Here is a 21,729-nt window from a genome sequence, read left to right on the forward strand (position 1 = left end):
CTTTATCCATCCATCTGTTGATGGACCTCTAGGTTCTTTCCATAGTTTGGCTATTGTGGACATTGTTGCTATAACCATTAGAGTGCACGTGCCACTTTGGATCACTACAGCTGTATCTTTGGGGTAAATACCCAGTAATGTGATTCCTAGGTCATAGGGTAGCTCTATTTTCAACTTTTTGAGGAACCTCCACAGTTTTTCAGAGTGGCTGCATCAGTTTGCATTCCCACCAACACTGTAGGAGGGTTCCCCTTTCTCCGCATCCTCGCCTCGCCAACATCTGTCATTTCCTGACTTGTTAATTTTAACCATTCTGACTGGTGTGATGTGGTATCTCATTGAAGTTTTGAAAATTTTGAAATATGTAGTTTAATTGCATTGCATTATAAATCCTTCCCAGGTTGGGGTAGGTAATAACTGCATTTTTACTTTGGAATTCAAATGCTTTTCTAAAAAAAAATATATATATACATATATATATTTATTTATTTAAGAGAGAGAGAGAGAGAGAGAGAGAGTGAGCACAAGAGGCAGAGGGAGAAGAAAAAACAGACTCCCTGCTAAATGGGGAGCCTAACACAGGGCTCGATCCCAGGACCCCAAGATCATGATCTAAGCTGAAGACAGACGCCTAACCAACTTAGCCACCCAGGTGCTCCTCAAATGCTTTTAACATAGGATTTTATTATATTAATAATTCTCTTTTTAAGAAATGACAATTTTTTTATGAACAAGGCTGAAGGAGCGCCATAAAAGGAGGGAGAGGGTGCAAACCTAGCTCAGGGGAGCTACACTGGCAAAGTTAGGACCTTCCTTGCACACCTGGAACCATCTCCTTAGATTCCGGGTTGATCTGCAGGTGACCAAGAAAGTGTTCAATTATTTTTTAATGACATTTTTTCTCATGAGCTTCTTAGGATTCCAGATCACTTTGATAAGCTGTGGAAAGCGTTGACATACACACCTGCACATAGACACACTGAATTTAGCATAAAATTTCAGGGAGCTAAGGCTCGTTGAACATACTTGAGGATCCACTTAAACCTATTTGAAGTGTTTCAAAGGTCACTATTCTTTGGCAGCCACAATGCGTTTTCACAGAGCGAACTGGTAACATTCTCTTTAAATAAAACCTCTTTAAGGAAGTTGAATTATAGCAAATGCCTGTGAATTAAGGTGTAGAGAAAACAAATGAATAGAAAATACACAAGATAAATAGGCACATGCATAAAACTCTTGTGACACACAGACACTCATGCATTAAAATGTATACAGTTAGGCCACTATTTTGTCTGCCTGTGGTAAGCTAGTCACGTGGCTGAGGGAGTGTATCAATCTCTGATTTATTTTTTTAATCTGCATTTTATTAAATAAGATGAAATAATATCTAATGTTCTCTAATTTGAATACTCCAGAAATAACATTATTCATCTTGCTGCTTTTAAAATGATAAATTAAGCATTTCTGCAGGCTTTCAGAGTCGATTTTTACCTGGGAAAATTTGATTTTTTTTGTGTGGAGCTCTCTGTAGCACATTTGACATCAAATTTCAGAAACTGCCCTTGGTGTCTACACCATCTTTGTTTCTAGAGAAGGCAGCCACGTTTCTGTTTACTATTTTTATTTAGTAGCTTTCATAGTTGGCACGAAATATTTCAAATCGCATCTAAATTTCTTGACTTACTACATTTGACACGAAACTGACATGTTGGTGACTTTACATGTTTTATTAAAAATACAGTAAGAACCTTAAGTTTCCTAAAAACAATTTATCACATGTCAAAATGTACTTCTCAAAATGTTAAACGTAATTTTGATACAAATAGGTACTGAGCATATGTCATGATTTTATGTAGTGCAACCAGCAGAGTGGCAAAACCGGTTAAAGAAAGAGAGAAACATCTGTGTCCACAGCTACATATACATTCATAGAGGTGTATGTGTTTATCTGTCTATCCATGGCTCTATCAATTCTATGCGTGTAAATATAAAATTTTGGTGCCAGACCTGAGACCAGGTTTTTCTCTCTCAATTATTTAATTTGCAGAATCCATTCATATTAAAAATTCCACATAGTCAAGGTTTCTAATAATAAAATGGATCCCTTTTGTTAAGTCCGTGCTTTTAAACCTCTGGCATACATCACCTTCACCTGAAAGATTACTGGGTTCCATTCCAGGGTTTCTATAAACTTGGGTGGCACCTGGGAATTTCTATTTCTAACAAGTACCCAACTGATGCTGCTGTCCCACGGTTCACACTTGGAGTACCACTGATCTAAGCATAGGTTTGCCGGAGGAGCAAGTGAAGCTTCGGGGAGTGTGGACAAAACCCCAAAGAAGTCCATGCAACCGCTGATTAGTTCTCTTATTGTTTGTTCCATGTTATTCCTGTTTCCTTCCCCCGTCTGCCTCCCGTACACACCGAGCTGCACTCCAGCGATGCTCCCTGTATTAGAACATCTCAAATCCCTAATATGGGTCATACTCCCCCTGCCTTCCCCACAGAGACCTAGCGTCCCTCCTCATTTGTCCTATTTCTGTCAACGATTTCCATTTCATTATAAGCCAGGGATAGAATGCTCCAAGTCTTGAGTTGTAAACAAGAATGTGCTTTTTGTTTATTTATTTTTTTAATTATCATGGACAGAGTTTCTCTTAGGGGAGATTTTTAGCTTTTGAAAGTTTGGAATTATAAACAGATAATCCCTTCTGCTTTCAATCTGCCAGTTCCCTAGTCTGTTCTTCTGTGATGTGGCCTTAATTCCACTAAGAAATTAAAGGTTCAGAGACTTCTGGAAAGGTTGGGAACTGGGAGTGGTATTCAATCAGAAAGGATGCTAGTCCTTCCAAAGGGCAGCTTTTGAAGAATGAAACATCAGAAGTCAGCCTTCTAGAGGCTGGGCCAAAATAGCTAAGGGGTGGTTGGAGGGAGGAGATACTAAAGGCATGCTTCGAGAGTTTGTCAGGGCAAGGAAGGAGAAATTAATTTTCAGAAGATGTAACAGGATCAACTGAGGGGAATTCGTTTTAGAGAGAGGGAGCCATTGAAAGCAGAAACAATGAATTTCTGGGTAGGGTAGAAGATTTCAGTAAGAATGCAGAAATAAAGATATAAATATATAGATATAAAAAGACATAAAAGCAAGAAGGAAAGGAAGGAAGGAAGGAAGGAAGGAAAAAGAAAAAAGAAGAAGAGGGTAATCCGGAGACTAGATGAAGTGGTCAGCTTTGAACAGGAAAGGCTTTTTTTTTTTTTTTTTTTTTTTTTTTTTTATCTAAGGCTGAAGGAGAGAAGATGGAGGCTGGCAGATGGCCTTGAGATCACACATGAGAGGGAGGGAGGATGTGGCATCTTAGAAGCTAGAAAGCTAGAGAATGCTAAGGCAGATGAGTGTATCACGGGTTAAGTCCATGTTGGCCAGATGATTTTGTCATCAGCCAGCCTGGCAGAACATTCTTCCTCCTTGTCCACTGCTCTGGAGTCAGGTTCAATGGATAAGGTTGGGGTAATGGTGACCTCAACATATGATGCTGATTTACTTTGCTTTCATGGAGACAAATTGCTTATATAACAGATGATATGCTAGTTAAGGGGACTTGACCATGTAGATGGATGGCCTATTGTGTTTCTTAGATGCTACGAGTCCATGTCAGCCAGTAGATGAGCCTCAACTCCTCCCCATTTTGTGTAGTGCCTTCCTTATACCTACGTAGGGAACCAAAGTGTAAATGACAGCCAGCTGCCCCTAGTTCCTCAGCTTCACAAAAGCAAAGAAATTCCCAAACCAGGTAAATGTCCCCATTTATATCATTTATGCATACTTAATAGAAGAGTTGAAAACTTCCTGGAAATTCTGCATAGGAGTTGTTTTAGAAGTTTCTATGTGAAGTAATTTGAAGCACAGCCTCTCTTTCTAGTAGAAATATGTTTTGGCCTCTCACCGGTGCTCAGTTTAGGAAGGGATGCTTGCTCGCAGAAGTAGTCAATAGAGTACACTGAGGTTAAATCCCTCCGGTCATTCAGATGGAGTCAGGAGGATGTAATATGTCTCTTTCCAGGACCACGAGACCTCCTTCCCCAGGGCACTCTCAGCTCAGAGACTCTCACCACGGTGGTGCTTTCTAGACGGTGAGTGTTTCTCTATTTCGTGGAGCGGTGGGGATTGCGGAAACAGCAGGGCAAGGCACCCATAGACGGAATGGGGTGGACCCTGGTTTTCCAAGGGATTATGTAGAAACTCCTCATGTAGCTCTGTGTGATGGTGATGTCAGTTATTTTCTGATTGGTTTATGGGTTCATTTTCCACTGCGAGCACCTCTCACTCCCTAGATGCTGCCTAATCCAGTTTTTCTACCATATTGCAAAACATCTCCTTATCTACTGCCCGGTGTATCGACTACCTGTATGTGGACATGTGGTTTTCACTGTAACCATTTCTTTGGTTGATCTGGGATGCTTCTGAGGGGACATAAATGTGGGCAAGAGGGCAACAGGATGTGTGAGTGTGGGAACAGTACTATGAAGGGGAACAATTGTATTTATATCAGATCTAACCCACGTGAATCATGACCTAGATTTTCATTAATAGCTCCTTGCCTACCTCTGAAGATAATTGACACTACTTTCCTCCAGCTCCTTTATTCCCTCGCGATGAAAAACACAATCATGTTGGTTTTTTTTCCTGAATTCCCAGGGAAACAACTTATATTTGAAAAAGTTGTAGAAATTTATATGAATTGTTCTATATATAGTCTGTTCTATATATATTCTTAGATAAAATTACAAGTGTGATATTATTATATTCTATAGATATAAAAACCTTCAAAAGGTGATCACATTTATGGTTAAAAAGAACCAAAGTAGAATAGGTCCTTCTGAGACAGACTTTATTCCCCTGTTGCTTTTAGTGAGGAGGGACTGTGATTGCCTTGTTTCTCAGCTCATTTCCTTTGGAGAGAAGCTACCCATTAAATATTTATGATTTTTGAATGATTGTTTGTATTTTGAGTTACTCCCTTTAGGACTATGTACTTTGTAGAAAATCTATTTATAATATTTGGAGTCTGTTAGGTAGATTTAAGTGAGGAGGAACATAATTCTTTCGAGTATTAAGAATAATCAAACAGTGTCTACAAACCCAAAGTTTGCAATTTTCTTCCCCAAACCACAGATGCAGCCCAGTCCCTTTTAGGAATGCTTAAATAATTATTTTTACAGTTTTGGCTTTCTTTAGACATGGCTTAGGGATTCAGTCTTGAAGTGAAATGAATCTTTCAATACCAGATGTGGTCCTTGGCTCTGTATCTTCAAGTTTTGTTTTTTTGTTTTTTGTTTTTTTTTTTCAAAATGAGAATCGCTTCCTTGGGAAGTCTAGCTATCTACGGGTTACTCCCCACCCCCAACTTTATTTACTTAATAAATACATATTGAGTCCCGGCTCTGTTTAAGGTCCTATACTAATGTCTGGAAACATAAAAGAGTAAAAGAAACACAGACCTTTAAACTGTCCCCTGGTTATTTATGAAGATAGTGTCTACAAGAAGTATAGACAAAATGCGAATATGCAAAGGTAGGAGCAATGAATTCTGTCTAGAGTAGGGAAGGATGGGATGGAAAAATGTTTCTCAGAGGAGGAAGCATTTAAGTTGGTCCTTAAGAGACGGGTGAGATTTGGTCAGGAGATATAATAGGGAAGGGCTTTCTAAGCTTGGTCATAGCTGCAGGGGACATGGAAGTTCTGGGTTTTTCTAAATTTAGAAACTGGCCAGTAGGCCGGCAGGACTAAATGTAAAGATTTTGAATGGCGTAATAGGAGAGAAAGTTGCAAATTGGGCGCCAGATCACAGGACTCTGAATGCCATATACTTTTTTTTTTCCTAGCAACTTCTGCTGATCGCTTCTACCGAATAGACAGATCTCAGGTAAGCCTTCTTGAGCCTATTTGTAAAAGTGAAAAATTGCCAAATCAATAGACTTTATTCGTAGCTAATCTTGTACATTTTTCTAGTGTAAACCCTTAAACATGTACCAATTTCAGAATGGTACTCATAGCCTAAGTTATGAGGGTTTTTATTTGTCTTCACATATCTTGTGATTTGTAGACTCAAGATTTGACCTTGGAATTGAGGCCCAGAAAATAACTAGGCCTATAGATGTTATCACCAGCCTGCACTCTAAATTTTCTTGCACACTGCCACTTTTACTACTTCCTAGCTCCGTTTTATGGCTTTTTAGGTTTATTTTGGTTAGCAAGTTTGACAGCCCAGGTGCATATTTATGCTACTTACAACTCATCACTTCCCGGAGTTCCATAATGAGAAAAAAAAATGCTTCTGCCCAATGATAATAAGTGTTCCTGCTGTCCAAATTCTCCTGCAAAAAAGAGAAAGGAGAAGAAATAATAGTACAGTATGGAACCCAGTGATAAAACCAGTTGTTAATCATGGCACTTAGCTCTGGCCGGATCCCGGGGGTCCAAGTCCAGCTTAATCGCTCAAGTCATGCTGGACCAAGCCGCGGGTGGGGAGTTCCTTCTTTGACAGTATTTGGGAAGAAGAGGCAAGCCCGTCTCTGGTTATATCTGATGAGATCCCGGTCAAGCAGGAATCCCAAACCAAGAGGGATTCACCTCTTTCCCTCACCAGCCTCTTGCTGCCAGGTCGCTTCAGGGATGGATGGCCACTGGTTGGGCCTCTGAAAACACACCGTGGTCGTTTGATATGTGGTAGACTTTCATTACCCCTCAGGACCAAGGATGCTTTTAGTCCCTGATCAGATGATAGACTTGAGAATCCTATCAGTCCTCTGACAGACTTCTTTTTCTTCCTTAGGAACATTTGCACTTTGTGATGGAGATTTCCCAAGATGAGATTTTTATTCTGGACCCAGATATGGTGTTGTCACAGCAGGCGGGGACACCTCCAGGAATGCCCGACCTGGTCGTGGAGCAGGCCTCGGGGTGAGCGAGCCCTTCTTTGGTGATCTGTGTCTGACATGGCTTTTCCCTTGACATTTCCAGGGACATCAAGCTATCTTAAAATACAGGTTTTCTTGCTGTGTTTCATTAGCGTGTAGGATAACTGGTCCCATTCTATGTTTGTTTTTTGAATGGCTGCAGAGAATTACTCTCTCCCACCAAGATTTGTACCATGTCTGAGCCTTCTTTATCCGCCACAGCCACACTTCTTACCAGACTATACAGTACTAGTGTTTGCGTTTGTGCATATGTAGCTACAATGCATGTGTTATCCAAAGGAAAATGGGCACAAGTGATTTTTGACTTTCCTTTTCCCCTCCCCCACTTCCTCCTCCCTTTTTGCTATGTCCAGGCAGCGTGAGACATAGATGGTATCATAATAACTGTGACTATCAAGCACTTATTATGAGCCACATACAATCCCAAATGCCTTTCTTATATCCCTACAACCGAATCATCAGAAGTGCTCTGGGCTTATTTCCTGCTCTGTAGAATGGAAATGAAGCTGACACAGAGAATTGTTTGAAAATTAAATAAATTGATACATGTGAGTTATTAGGATTGTTCTTGGCACTTGGTAGACACTCAGTATGATGTTATTACAGTGATCATCGTCATCACTTTCCTGTCGCAGTGCCCCTGCACCTCTGGTACCGGTATTTATTACCCTAATTCCACATGTACCAGCCCTGAGGCTCAGCGGGGTCTGAGGCTCAGCGGGGTCTTCAGCTCTGCCTGTATTGCACAGAAAATGAACGGCAGAATTGACATCTGGTCCCACCCAGGTGTTATGCTAAAACCCATGCATTTAATCACTACATTGAACCACCAGAATATTATTAGGCTTTCTAGGTTATTTCAGCAATTCCAAAATATTTATTTAGAGAACTTTTTAGGCACCAGCTACTAGTCTAAGCACTTAGGAAACAACAGGGCAGAAATTTTAAAAAACAAAAATTTCTGCCCTTGTAAAGTCTGATGAACTTTGATGTCTTACTGGTATATGAAGGTCAAATAGTTAGAATAAGGATTTCCCTGGAAAGTGCACACACACATGCACTCAAATAGCATTTGCGAATTGTATACACAGACACACACACACACGTATATGTTTGTCTATATGTATATGTAGACATGTTCACTTGAGGTAACATGCCTGTTTACTCCTCGGCACTAATTTATTTGGCCATCGCTGCCATCTCTGAATATTTCTCACTCTGCCAGCTGATTTCAGTGATATGTATCAAGTCAAGAGAAGACAGAAGTGGCAGGATGAGGCAGGTATATGGCTGCGTTGAGGAAGCCAGAGCTAGTAATCTCAGATATGTATCCCTGGGTGTCCCAGAAGGTGGTGGAAAAGCCCATCTTTACAGTCCATGTCTGCAAATCCAGCCTCTCCGCTGTGGGGAAAGCACGTGAGTTGCTGGGTCCTCCTGTAGGAGCAGCGGGCATTAGAGTCTCGCTGTCCCCTTGCCCAGCCTGAATTTGGCTGCTGTCTTTGATCTGGTAAAGAGGAAACCCGCTCTGCCACACTCGCGCTCCTCTTTGCCCTCTCTCTGTATCAACTAAAGGCCAAAAGAAATGGCTTTGTCCTGGGTTAATCCTCTCTTAGCCCTAGCTCCAAAAATGAAGTAGCCCAAAGTAGCTTGAAAATCCATTAGAACTTCAGTCAGTCCCTTTCTTATTTCTGATCAGTTGCCCCTCCTGGAAATGAACAAGGACAGGAAAGCAGTGAAAATGGATGGGCTTTGTTATTTCCTCATTTCCATTTCTATATCAGATTCCATTACTTCTTATTTACATCACATTTGAAGTTACTTAATCCTTTTTTAAAAAAGATTTTATTTACTTATTTGAGAGAGAGCATGCACATACAGAGAATGATGCCAAGAAGCCAATTCCCGATGAGCCGGGAGCCCAATGCCAGGCTTAATCCCCGGACCTTGAGATCATGACCTGAGCCCAAGGCAGATGCATAAGGGACTGAGCACCCCCAGGCGCCCCTAAAATTACTTCATCTTGAAAGGCAGTTTTCTCATCTGTAGAGGGCAGAAGCACACAAACAGTTCATGATACTTGAAAAAATTAAAGAATAAGTGTGAAGACGTAACTAGGAAATACCCAGTAAAGATTAGATGCCCATCTCACAAGAATCATCTTGAGACAGAGCAGAGGAAGTCCCGTGCTGGTTTTGAACGTCTAAATGCCTGGTGCCCTGCTTTCTCCCAGAATGTCTGACTGGTGGAACCCCGCCCTACGGAAGCGCATGCTGAGCGACAGCGGGCTGGGAACCGGAACTCCGGAGTATGACGACTCAGATTTGAGAGATTTCAGCCACTCCCGTGTGCTACAGTAAGAGCGCTCTCTGTCCCTTCCCTGTGCACCCCTGGCCCCTGCGATCCCTGGGAGAGGACTGCCCGGGTACCTCACAGGGGGGCGGGGGTCTGTATTCATTGGTGCTCCCACTGTCTCCTGTGCTCCCCCATCTTATTCCCTGGGCTCACTTTTCCCAGCCCCCGAGCTCCTAGTGGAGCCTCACTTTGCATTTGGGTATCTAGAAATACTTTGAACCTCACCAGTGTTTGCTTTACTGGAACCCGGGGTTTCCTAGCTGTCCCTGTGTTTGCCACAGGGCAAAGACACACATGAGAGAGATCATGAAGACTTTGGAAGGGACGGGTTTTTTTTCATTTGTGGAAACATTTCCGCTTGCTGTTACAATTCTGTTTCACGGGTCTCCAGTAGTAGTACAGTAAGATGGTTTTGTTCGCCGAAATGGAGCCACTTCTGGGACCCAGGGTCTCTGGGTAAATGATGCAACGTTTGTTTCTAGATGGGAATAGGGTGGGTGTGTTTTCTTCTGAGGTCTGACCGTAGTCAGAAAGGAGGGTGAATGTTGGGGTTTTTGTGACAGTGTTAAAACATTTATGTCTGGGGACTCTTTTCTCCCTGTGATATTTCCCTACAAGAGTTTATTCTAGGTGAGGTCAGTGGTCATGGATACACTCTTTCAGCCCATCTCAGAGGCTGTGCAAGTTTGTTGCAATTCATGATATAGGCTCATTTCCAATCCTATCCAAGGTCCTAATTGAATAGGGATGATGGCCTTGTTACTGTATAGTCTTACAATTTTTATAAAATAAAAGATTAAGAGTCTTAGAAATCTAGGGTTAACCAAAGAGTCCTTGTTTCTAAAGAAAGACCACAGCAATTTTGGAATGATGAGGTGGGGAAAGTGAGAAATCTGGAGCTAAATATTTCATTGGTGGGAAGGTTCATTGGTGGGAACATTTGCCAGGGGCAAAAGGCGATTTCGTTTAATTGTTTCTCTGTACTATCTCTTATTTTGTTGTGTGAAGAGTAGAAAGGAAAAAGTTAATTACTGTCGATTTTCCTTTTCAATCAAACCAAGTTAGATCTTGATCACATTTTGATTGCTTACAACTCAGGGTATTTTTCCATTTCTTTTTTTATATAGAATTGATGCTTGTGAACCACGATGAGTCAGCCACCCCACTGATGGCTAAAAATGTGACCATCTAGCTGCGGGCAGATTTATTTGATAATTAGAGTTTAGACACAGACATAGAAATTATGCCTAGACAAACCAGATGAGTATTGTAGTTGTTCTTACACACAAGCTATTTCCAAAGAGAGTGATCTCACTCTGGTTTCCTGTTCCCTGGTTTTCTACGTGGAGTATATTAAAGTGTATATCATGATATATGAAGTGACTGTTTCCAAGGTAGGAAATATTCTTCCCAAATCACAAATAAACATACTACTTTCTGTAATAGCCAGGTTCTTGAAACTCTCTGTAAATATCAACTCTTATTTTTCATTCGGGTTATATTATCCTTTCAGAGATTTCTCTTAATTTTTTATTGATCTTTACTTGCAGCCATCAGTTGTCTTGCTCATTTATACCACCTTAGCTCTTACGTGCACTAGAGCGAATAACTTTTTAAATTTTATTCCTGCCAAGTAACACTCAAATGCTCATCCCTACCCTTTAAGTCTGTCTAGCTGAATCCCTGCACATCGTAGAATAGAGACAAGTCATTCCCCCAGGGTCTGCCTGAGTCCCTGACTCATGGAATACAGGAGCATAATAAAACAGTTGTTTTAAATCACTGAAAATAAGTAAGTACTATACCTTACCCCAATTTGTCCATTAATTCTTTAATTTTTTTTATTATTATTGCTGTATCCATTGATTCCTTCGAAAGAACATCTCTTTATTTCCTTCAGAGATCACCTCTGATGCAAAGAGGTATCATTGCAGTTATGGAATAATTTAATCATGTAACACACAGATATTACATACCATGTTAGTAATAATTCGTATTGACAGAATATCTCCTACTTGCTTTGTGCCAGAGCTCAATCGTCTTTAATTCTTCTAATGACTTTTAAATCTTGCCATTGCTTAACAGATGAGCAAACTGAGGCTTACTCAGTTTAACTTTTAAACTTACTGAGCTTAAAATATTCATCGTGGATGACACAAGACCGCAAGAGTGGGAACTGTGGTTGGCTTGACTTTTGACTTCATGCTTTTTCTGACCATATGCACGATCTTCCTGAAGAGCTGGTGCAAAGGCAGGATGCCCACAGCCCTGTGGCCCAAGGAAGGTTTATATTGGCTTCTATTTCTTTTAGCATTTGTAAAGTGTCTGAGGAATCGTTAAAAAGAGATTGAAATTTTTTTAAAAGATAGACATTTATTTTTAAAAATTACTAAGTATATATTAAATTTGCCCCAATCAAAATAAGTACAAAAATTATTTGGAAGGTCATTTGTTTTGTTTCTTAAATTACACATATGAGCAAGGGGGTGGGGGAAGAGGGAAGTAGTATAGAGTTCCCTGAAAAAGTTAAAAAGCAGAGATATCCTATGACCCAGCCATTGCCCTACTCAGTATTTATCCAAAGGATACAAACATAGTGATTCAGAGGAGCACATGCACCCCAGTATGTACAGCAGCAGTGTCCACAATGACCAAAATATGGAAAGAGCCCAGATGTCTATTGACAGATGAATGGATAAAGAAGATGTGGTGTATATATACATATACAAAGGAATAGTACTCAACCATCAAAAAGAAGGAAATCCTTCCCTTTGCAACAATGTGAATGGAACTAGAGGATATTATGCTAAGCAGAATGAGTCAGAGGAAGACAAACACCGTATGATTTCACTCATATGTGGAATTTAAGAAACAAAACAGATGCACATAGGGGAAGGGAAGGAAAAATAAGAGGAAAACAGGGAGACAAACCATAAGAGACTCTTAACTGTAGGGAACAAACTGAGGGTTGCTGGAGGGGAGGTGGGTGGGGGATGGGGTAACTGGGTGATGGGCATTAAGGAGGACACGTGATGTAATGAGCACTGGGTATTATTTGCTACCAATGAATCACTGAATTCTACTTCTGAAACTAATAATACCCTATATGTTAGTTAAATTGAACTTAAGTTTAAAAAAATTTTTAAAAGAGGCAAACACCAAGAAACAGACTTCCTAACTATAGAGAACAAACCGATGGCTACCAGAAGGGAGGTGGGTGGAAGGGTGGGTGAGACAGGTGTTGGGGATGAAGGAGGGCACTTGTGATGGGCACCTGGTGTTTATGGACGTGTTGCATCCCTATGTCGTACATCTGAAGTTAATTTTACATGTATGGTAACTAAGTGGACTGTAAATGAAAACTAAAAAATTTAACGAAGGGCACTCATGTGCCCAGCACCCTGATATATTATGTTGTTCTATGTTATTATTCTCATTAGGTCTTTCTTTCCGTCCATAAACAACATATAGTAACATACAAATATATATTGTTTTATGGACTTTTTGTTTGTATTCTCTATTTTTCATTACCTGTATTGAATAATGTATACACTTTTCAGACTTGCCATTTCATTCAATGGTCATATTTTTTAAATGTATTCATATTGATATATGTAGTTTTGTTTTTTTTATAAAGATTTTATTTATTTATTTGACAGACAGAGAGATCACAAGTAGGCAGAGAGAGAGGAGGAAGCAGGCTCCCCGCTGAGCAGAGAGCCCGATGCGGGGCTTGATCCCAGGACCCTGGGATCATTGCCTGAGCCGAAGGCAGAGGCTTTAACCCACTGAGCCACCCAGGCGCCCGATATATGTAGTTTTTAATTAACTCTAATTGGTATAGAATATTGCATCATTAATACTCCATAACTTATTTCACCATTTTGATAGTGATTTCTAATATTTTATGATTTAAAAAATTCAGGGAATCCTCTGCTGCGTGGGTCCTGTGCTGCAGGGTGTATGTGAACTTTCAACTTTGCTTAATATTCTCAGCAGGAATATGAAAAATAAGTGTGGAAAAAAAGGCCTGAAGAATTATGGTAACATTTTAGGTAGAACCAGCATCTGCTGCTTTTAGCTTTAAAGCCCCAGTCAGCTTGGAGGTAGGGAAAGTCCAAGTTTAACATCATGTTCATCATATTAAATAACCCACTATATAAAAAGATCAAAAGGGAAATTTTAAATTCTTGAACCGAAAATAACTATCAGAGTCTGCAGAAAACCACTAAAGTCTTACTCACAGGATGATTTATGACTCTAAATTCACTTATCAAAGGAAAAAGGATTCATAAAAATAAAGCATTCAGTTTGATAAACCGGAAAAGGAATTTCAGAGTAGGAAACAAAGAAACAAGAGGGAAGAGGAATAACAAAGACAGAAATCACGGACAAGGTGAATAAAACAAAGAAATGATTAACTGAGACCGGAATGTTAAAATATTGATTCTTTAATAAATAGGTAAGAGACAAAATCCTGCAAAAACTGACTTTAAAAATAGTAGATACAGGAAACAGAAAGGAATGTAACTGCAGTGCTTTACTGTCTCATTCTTCCTCCACTGGCCCTGGCCTGCACCTGCTCAAGGTGACCCTTTTCCCTCAAACTCCAAATGACCCCCTCCAGGGGGTCTCCTCAGAGTTGTCTCCTCCTTTTAACTTTTATTTCTAAGATCCATTACCCTCTCTTCTGCTTCAGGGAGAGTGAGGTGGAATGAACAAATAGAATTAGATTTCTGTTATTACTGGAACTGGTTACCTTTTGTAACTCCATTTAGAAACACTATAATTTTATGAAGAAGGTATAGATAGTCCAATTATACACAGGTCCTCTAGGAAAGAGCATCATTCCAAAGAAGGATGTACAACACATGTAGGGTCTTCAAAACCTGTGAACACAATAAAAAACAATCTTGAAAAACCACTTTTGAGATAAATTGATGAGAGGTAGTTGACTAATATTGCTACTGCTAGAGCCATAATGAATTTGTCCTTAGGTGCAAAAATGTTTTCAGTGTTTAAGAAAGTTCTACTTAAAATAATATGATTCTGGAAACACATTTGCTCTCATCATTAATGATACCACCAAAATTAGTGACAAGGCTGTATTTCATTTTGGCAGAAGATTTGTAAGGGAGGAATTAACTGAAATTTTAGCAAACAGAATCTCAGTCCTAAGGCAGACTTTTCTCAACTTCAAGATCTAGGAGATTAAAAAAAAAAAAGCACTGACTAAAAACTCTAGTATGTTCTTAACAAGTTGTTTTTTGAGAAGGACAGACTTAACCTGAGTCAGATGGGTTAAGGGAAAACAAATAAAGGGACTGAGAGGTACTTAGTTTCTGAAAAAGAATAATCTTTTTTAGTTCTTTTTGTTTGGTTTTGTTTTATGTGAAACCCCCAAAACTGACTGAAAGAGATGCACTTTTTCTTAGTGTCTCCAAATCCTGAATCTGAAAGAACTAAGATAAAGGTCACGCAGGTTAAAAATAGAATACCTTGCCAGGGTACTGAGACAAGGGGGAAGAGTGTGGAGAACCACCTGAAGGCAAACATTCCTTCCAGACATCTGTGTCTAGACAAGTTTCTGTTAGCTGATCAGCTAAGCAGGGCTAATGGAGTCATGATAATGGAGGTATATGATCTGTAGTCTCTAAGAGATTATGTTATCAAAAATATAATGTATCAAAAACTATAATGTATCTGGTCGGATCATTTTCATTGGGATTCTAAGAAACAGGTTGAGTCATTCAGTTAGTCTTTCATGTATTGAGCAAATAAATATCGAGCACCTTCTAGGTAGGAACTGAGAATCTTGTATATATATATGTAAACACTCCCACACACCTAGGCACTAAAGATGTGAAGCTCAACAAGAAATTACTATTGCCTTTGAAGAGTTTACATTCAAAGGGGAACTAGTCTGCAAATCAATTTTTAGAGTTCTCGCTGCTAAGAGTTGTAATGGATAGATGCAGAAAGTGTTCTGGAAACAAGAGGAATAGAATTTGCTGCTTCCTCCAGATTTCACGTTTTTGTTTTTATATGAAAAGAGTATTTAAAGAAATAATGAAAATGTTAGCCTCAAAGGAAAGAGGCCTTTTAAGGACTCCAAGCTTATTTTCTTCCACCTTTGTACATGAGCAGATAAGTATCTGCTTGTCATCATTACATAACCAGAAAGGCTCCCCGAATAATTGAATGTACTCAGTACTCAGTTTAGCATCACTCTACACGATACGTGCTTAAGGAAGTTTGTACAAGTAGCAAGTTATTTAGGGATATCCGAAATACCTAATAGTACTTTAAAAATTGACTTTTTTAGATAGTCTAAAACTCTGAGCCACCATATCAAGAAGATAATCCTGAAACTGTCCCCTTCCACAAACTCAGTCACTCTCGGAGTGAGGAGGGGTAAGAAGTTCAGATTCCCCTCTGGTCTTCCAACTATTACCCTTACCCAGTTTCTTCGGGAACATTCGGTGATGGCCTGACTCTAATAAAAGGGATAATTGTGCTTATTGTCACAGCTCCAAGTTCCCATCGGGAGGACAGACCATTGGGCAGTGATTGGGAATATCCTTTAAACATCACAATCTGATAAGAGGAAGAAAATTAATCTTCTTAGTGGGATGCGGGTTTTGCTGGAATCTGTCTTAGAGATGAAATCAGTGCTGTCAAGTCGGAGACACAGTCCCTTGCATCTGTTCCACTAAGATAGTTGCTTCCCATCCTCCTTACCTTTGGTCTAAATCTTATTCTCCTTGCCTAATCACTGAAGCTAGAAGAGCCCCAGTTTATCTGACAAACATCTTCCTTTCTTCTTTTTCTCCCTGCCTCACCTCCCTCCCATTGTTACCCGCCCTATTTAGCCAAGCACACAATACTCTGTTCCTTTGGGGGTGCAAAATACTTAATAAGAAATTTTGCCCTATTCTTTCTATAATTGCTCTTCAAACACTGATGCATAGGGGGCCCCTACACCTTTTAGTCAGATGCAGAGTTCCATTTCCAAGTTCAGTCAGGGGCAGCACCAGAATAGAATTCTTGTGATATCAGATCTCAGTTTGACCCACTTGGAAGAAAAATCTTGTCAGGTAAATAAGCTCTAATATTAAACATTCATTTGATTTAAAATGATGCCCAGGGATTCTGCCTTCCCATCTTTATGAGTTCAAGTTTGGTCGGTCGGTGATTACAACATGGGGAAATATTGCCGGAAGGGCTCTCTCTCTTCATTTGTAATGGATGTGATAGCCTTACCTGCTCACACTGGAGGGACATGGTGGCTGAGGGAAAGTTGGTAAGACCCTTCTTTAAAGCATCTGCGTTCCTTGGATGGACAAACTGTGACCCTCACTCTATATCTGCAGTACTTCGCACCATAGCTGGTATACCAGGTGTCTAGGGAAGCAGGCTTCTCGGATGAATGGATGAATGTGGGGTGTTAGAGAGAAGTTACTCTGTCAAATGAAAATAGAGATGTCTGTTTATAATACTGCAGTAAACTCAGTTCAATCACACACACACACGAATGTAACAAAATGATCCATTCAATGTTAGACGTTTTTATTAGGCTCTGGAATCCATTTATATATTTCAAATTTTAATATGTCTGTTTGACCCAAGGAGTTTACATTAAAATAATAAAAATGCCTTGAATTCCCTCCCTCAGAGAGAGGTTGCTGTTTTACAAGTGGGAAAGTAGAAGACAACGATGGCAAGTATAGAGAATTATAGGCATGGATGATAAGCACAAAGTTGAGATGGGGACAGGGGGTGGAGGGGAAGAAGCCCATCCAGAACCCTGAGCGTTGAGATGCCAGCATGTTCCACATGTCCGATCTCTGGATTAGATCAAAAAGTTGAATAATTGAGGAGGTTTTGGATGTTCTTTGGATGGAGGAGAAGAACGTTGGCAAGGGGAAAACCGTAAACCATCAACAGTTTGTGGATGAAAAAGAACTCCAGGATTTCCTGAGTATTTCCAGCCCAAAGAGACAAGACAGAACGGGAGCCTGAGGAAATACGGAGGCAAGATGTGCAGAAGGAAAACACTTTTCCTGAGTTCCCTTCATAAGCCCTTAATAAGCATGGAATAGCAGAAGGGCCTCTGGGGAAATTCTCAGAGTCTTCAACAAGACAAAGGAGATTTCTCTCTCCTTCCAACAATACATTCTGCCTTAGGGCATTAAGGAAAGCTAGTCCAAAGTGACAGTCTTTTGTGACAAAAGCACTTAGATGCCATTTTTTTTAAATACGTATTCTTTTTTATTATTACTTAATTTCTTTTCAGTGTAACAGAATTCATTGTCTATGCACCACACCCAGTGCTCCATGCAATACGTGCCCTCCATAATGTCCACCACCAGGCTCCCCTAACCTCCCACCCCCCACCTCTTCATAACCCTCAGATTGTTTTTCAGAGTCCATAGTCTCTCATGGTTCATCTCCCCCTCCAATTTCCATCAACTCCCTTCCCCTCTCCATCTCCCCATGTCCTCCGTGTTATTTCTTATGCTCCACAAATAAGTGAAACCATATGATAATTGACTCTCTCTTGACTTATTTCACTCAGCATAATCTCTTCCAGTCCCGTCCATATTGCTACAAAATTTGGGTATTCATCCTTTCTGATGGAGGCATCATACTCCATAGTGTAATGGACCACATCTTCCTTATCCATTCGTCCGTTGAAGGGCATCTTGGTTCTTTCCACAGTTTGGTGACCGTGGCCATTGCTGCTATGAACATTGGGGTACAGATGGCCCTTCTTTTCACTACATCTATATCTTTGGGGTAAATACCCAGTAGTGCAATGCAGGGTCATAGAGAAGCTCTATTTTTAATTTCTTAAGGAATCTCCACACTGTTTTCCGAAGTGGCTGCACCAACTTGCATTCCCACCAACAGTGTAAAAGAGTTCCCCTTTCTCCACATCCCCTCCAACACACGTTGTTTCCTGTCTTGTTAATTTTGGCCATTCTAACTGGTGTAAGGTGGTATCTCAATGTGGTTTTAATTTGAATCTCCCTGATGGCTAGTGATGATGAACATTTTCTCATGTGTCTGATAGCCATTTGTATGTCTTCATTGGAGAAGTGTCTGTTCATGTCATCTGCCCATATTTTGACATGATTATCTGTTTTGTGTTTTTGAGTTTGAGAAGTTATTTGTAGATCTTGGATATCAGCCTTTTGTCTGTACTGTCATTTGCAAATATCTTCTCCCATTCCGTGGGTTGCCTCTTTGTTTTGTTGACTGTTTCCTTTGCTGTGCAGAAGCTTTTGAGCTTGATGAAGTCCCAAAAGTTCATTTTCACTTTTGTTTCCTTTGCCTTTGGAGACATATCTTGAAAGAAGTTACTGTGGCTGATATAAAAGAGGTTACTGCCTATGTTCTCCTCTAGGATTCTGATGGATTCCTGTCTCACGTTGAGGTTTTTTATCCATTTCGAGTTTATCTTTGTGTACGGTGTAAGAGAACGGTCGAGTTTCATTCTTCTACATACAGCTGTCCAGTTTACCCAGCACCATTTATTGAAGAGACTGACTTAGACGCCATTCTTAAACTAGGAAAATAACTCTGTCTCCCTCTGTGCTCTGAAGAGAGAGCAGGTATTGTTAAGCCAATAGAGGAATGGGAATTTTTCTTTGCTTTGGGGCTGTGCCAGAGATAGAGACCTGGGTGCAAGTGGGCATCTCCTCTTACTTCTCTGTCTTGTGTCCCTTGGGAGTAGCTGTGTGCTCATGGCTGTCTCACTACACAGTCCATTCTTGCACAGTTGGTCCTCTCCTTTCTGAACAAGTCCCTGGATCTTCTCTAAGGGCTTGACATTGAAATCCCATCAGTTTGGTAGAGGAGGGATTTAGGGCATCTTGAATGGGTTCCAACCTAAAAAAAAAAAAAAAAAAAAAAACCCAAACAAACAAAAAGACCCAAAACACTATTTGTTTAATTAATGTATTTATTTTAGAGTGTGCCCCTGTGTGTGAGTGGGGGAAGGGCAGAGAGAGAGAGAGAATTTCAAGCAGACTCTGAACTGAGCACAGAGTCTCCACTCAGGGCTTCATCTCATGACCCTGAGATCATGACCTGAGCCAAAATCAAGAAGTCAGATGCTTAACCGACTCAATCCCTAAATATTTGTTTTTCTAATTTTAACTATTAGAGTAGAGAGAAGAGGCTGTAGTTTTTCCAGAATATGATTCTGATGCACCTACCCATAATATGAAATGTTGATGCAGGTGAGTCCTCTGTCCTGACCTCTGGCTACCCTCATCCCCTCTCATTCCTCTGAAAGTCCCCGAGGAAAGTCCCCAGCTTGGTACTGGCTGCCTCTTGCCCTCCTTCCCCCCACAGAGAGGGGCGGAGCACTCAGGCAATGCAGGGCAGGAGGCGTGGGAGAGTGAGGCAGGCCTAACCCAGCCCTTCCCCTCCTCATCCTGTTTGTCCTGCTTCTTCCCAGTACAGGGATTTCAGTGTTCAAGAGTCTATATCAAGGTTTCACCCGCTTCCCGTTGACTTACCTCCCCACTACCCTGTTTATCATTTTGCTTCTTTCTCCAACTGCCACCCAAACTCTCAATGTTCTCCATGTATCTGCCTTAGATAAGTAATTTGATTAAATTGATTGAAAGTATAAGTGATAAATCTGAAATCTTTCCAAAAATATTTGCCTATGAATCTCAGGTTGGAGGGAGGCTGACTAGTAATTGCCTGGAGTGTGCAGGTGTGGGGTCAGGGTGAGAAGGGGTGGGTATAGACTGTGGAACTTCTCTCATGAGCCTCTGGGGACCCCTGAACCCACAGCCCTGAAGAGACCAGCACAAGAAAAAACTCTATAACATGGAGAAAATTCTTGCTTGGAATTCAGGGAGACAAGGACCACGTTTTCCATTTGCCTAACTTTCCTGGCTCCTGTGCTAATCACCAAGCATAAGAACATCAACAACATTGCTTTATAGTTCCTCCAGTTCTCTCTTTGATGTTAGTCTCACTCCATAAACCCCTTAGAGTCTCCTTAAAAGTGGGATAAAATGTTGTAAGTTCTGTATCCCACAACTCCTGAAGTGGAATTAAGTTTATAGCCCTGCTTGATATTCACACATGGAATTAATTATTCTCAAAGATAGAGTCTGTGGAGCCCACTTTCACTTCCTATTCTCAATATTGCAGTGATGTATTTGTATTCCTTTTTCATTTTCTCATAGAGTTCCTTTACTATTTTGGGTTGTTTGTAATATATGACTTAGAAACTGTCCTGTCCTCGGACACAGAAGCGTGGGAAGGAGACAGACACCTTTCAGATTCTGTTTCCCATGCCACTGTCTTGAACTTGGATTCCCTTTTCTAAGAAGTAGGTGAGGTGGGAGATGTTAATAGGAAAACTTCTGGAATGTATCACAGTTATCTTCAGGAGAAGCGCTGAAGCATCTTCTAAGTCCACCTCTTTTTTCCTTCCATTTTGTAAAGCTGGATTCAGAAGTCCTTATTTAATAAAAATAAAAGTTAGTTGTGAGTAAGCCTTTGCCCAGTCACTGTGGCCCCACAAGGCAGATACTGCTTATCCTGAATACTGTTCTATGTGAGATAGCCTTTCATAGAAGTGTCTTGTGTTAACACTAAATGATTTGCCTTCAGATCCCAGAGCTTCATTTTAATGTACACTTAAAAAAAAAAAAAGTCCACGTTCACAGAACTCCAGGTCCATTGCCCCTCAACAGGAGCAGTTGGCCAGGATTCACTGAGTCACTAAGCCGGAACCAGGGTTAGCTAACCAGGCTTTTGCTAACAGGTTTTTCCTACTGATCGTCCCTGTTGTTTCTGCAGGTCTTTCTCCTTTGGTTCGATTTCAGAATAACGTGCCTTTTCTTTCTTTCTTTCCTTTTTTTTTTTTTTTAAAGATTTTATTTATTTATTTGAGAGAAAGAGAGATCACAAGTAGGCAGAGAGGCGGGCAGAGAGAGAGGGGGAAGCAGGCTCCCCGCCGAGCAGAGAGCCCGATGTGGGGCTCGATCCCAGGACCCTGAGACCATGACCTGAGCCAAAGGCAGAGGTTTAACCCACTGAGCCACCCAGGCGCCCCTAACATTCCTTTCCTATTCCTTTACTCATCCCCACCTTTTTTAAATGAAGCAGGCAACTATATTGCAAAAACCGATTTCCAATGTGAAGTATCGCATCTTTTGTACCTGCCCGGCTGCTCTGTGTCTAATGCACAATTATTTTCACGTCTTCAGAAAAGCTAAAATATTTCCCAGGAATGTGTCGAACTTGGTCATTGTTGGTCTCTTCAACACCCTCTGCTGACCTGTTTCTTCCCTGTGTCTGCTGCTCACTTTTGCTGGTTCGTATCTTTCCCCTCAGATTTCAAAATGCCTTTCCCTTCATTTTGTT

General features: G+C 40.6%; 1 protein-coding gene across 8 annotated transcripts in view; it reads left to right on the forward strand.

The window, feature by feature from the left end:
• Window positions 1–21,729, forward strand: part of DGKI (diacylglycerol kinase iota) — a 430,951-nt gene that overhangs the window by 348,475 nt on the left and 60,747 nt on the right. For all 8 annotated transcript variants that reach the window (XM_032868387.1, XM_032868409.1, XM_032868419.1 and 5 more), the window contains 4 exons: window positions 4,062–4,131; window positions 5,884–5,924; window positions 6,834–6,961; window positions 9,209–9,331. In XM_032868387.1, the coding sequence (XP_032724278.1) occupies window positions 4,062–4,131; window positions 5,884–5,924; window positions 6,834–6,961; window positions 9,209–9,331 (362 nt within the window). The remainder of the gene's footprint in view (window positions 1–4,061; window positions 4,132–5,883; window positions 5,925–6,833; window positions 6,962–9,208; window positions 9,332–21,729) is intronic.

The sequence above is a fragment of the Lontra canadensis genome, unplaced genomic scaffold, assembly GCF_010015895.1.
Source record: "Lontra canadensis isolate GAN:19392208 unplaced genomic scaffold, GSC_riverotter_1.0 scaffold2, whole genome shotgun sequence".
In the NCBI taxonomy this organism is placed as follows: Eukaryota; Metazoa; Chordata; class Mammalia; order Carnivora; family Mustelidae; genus Lontra; species Lontra canadensis.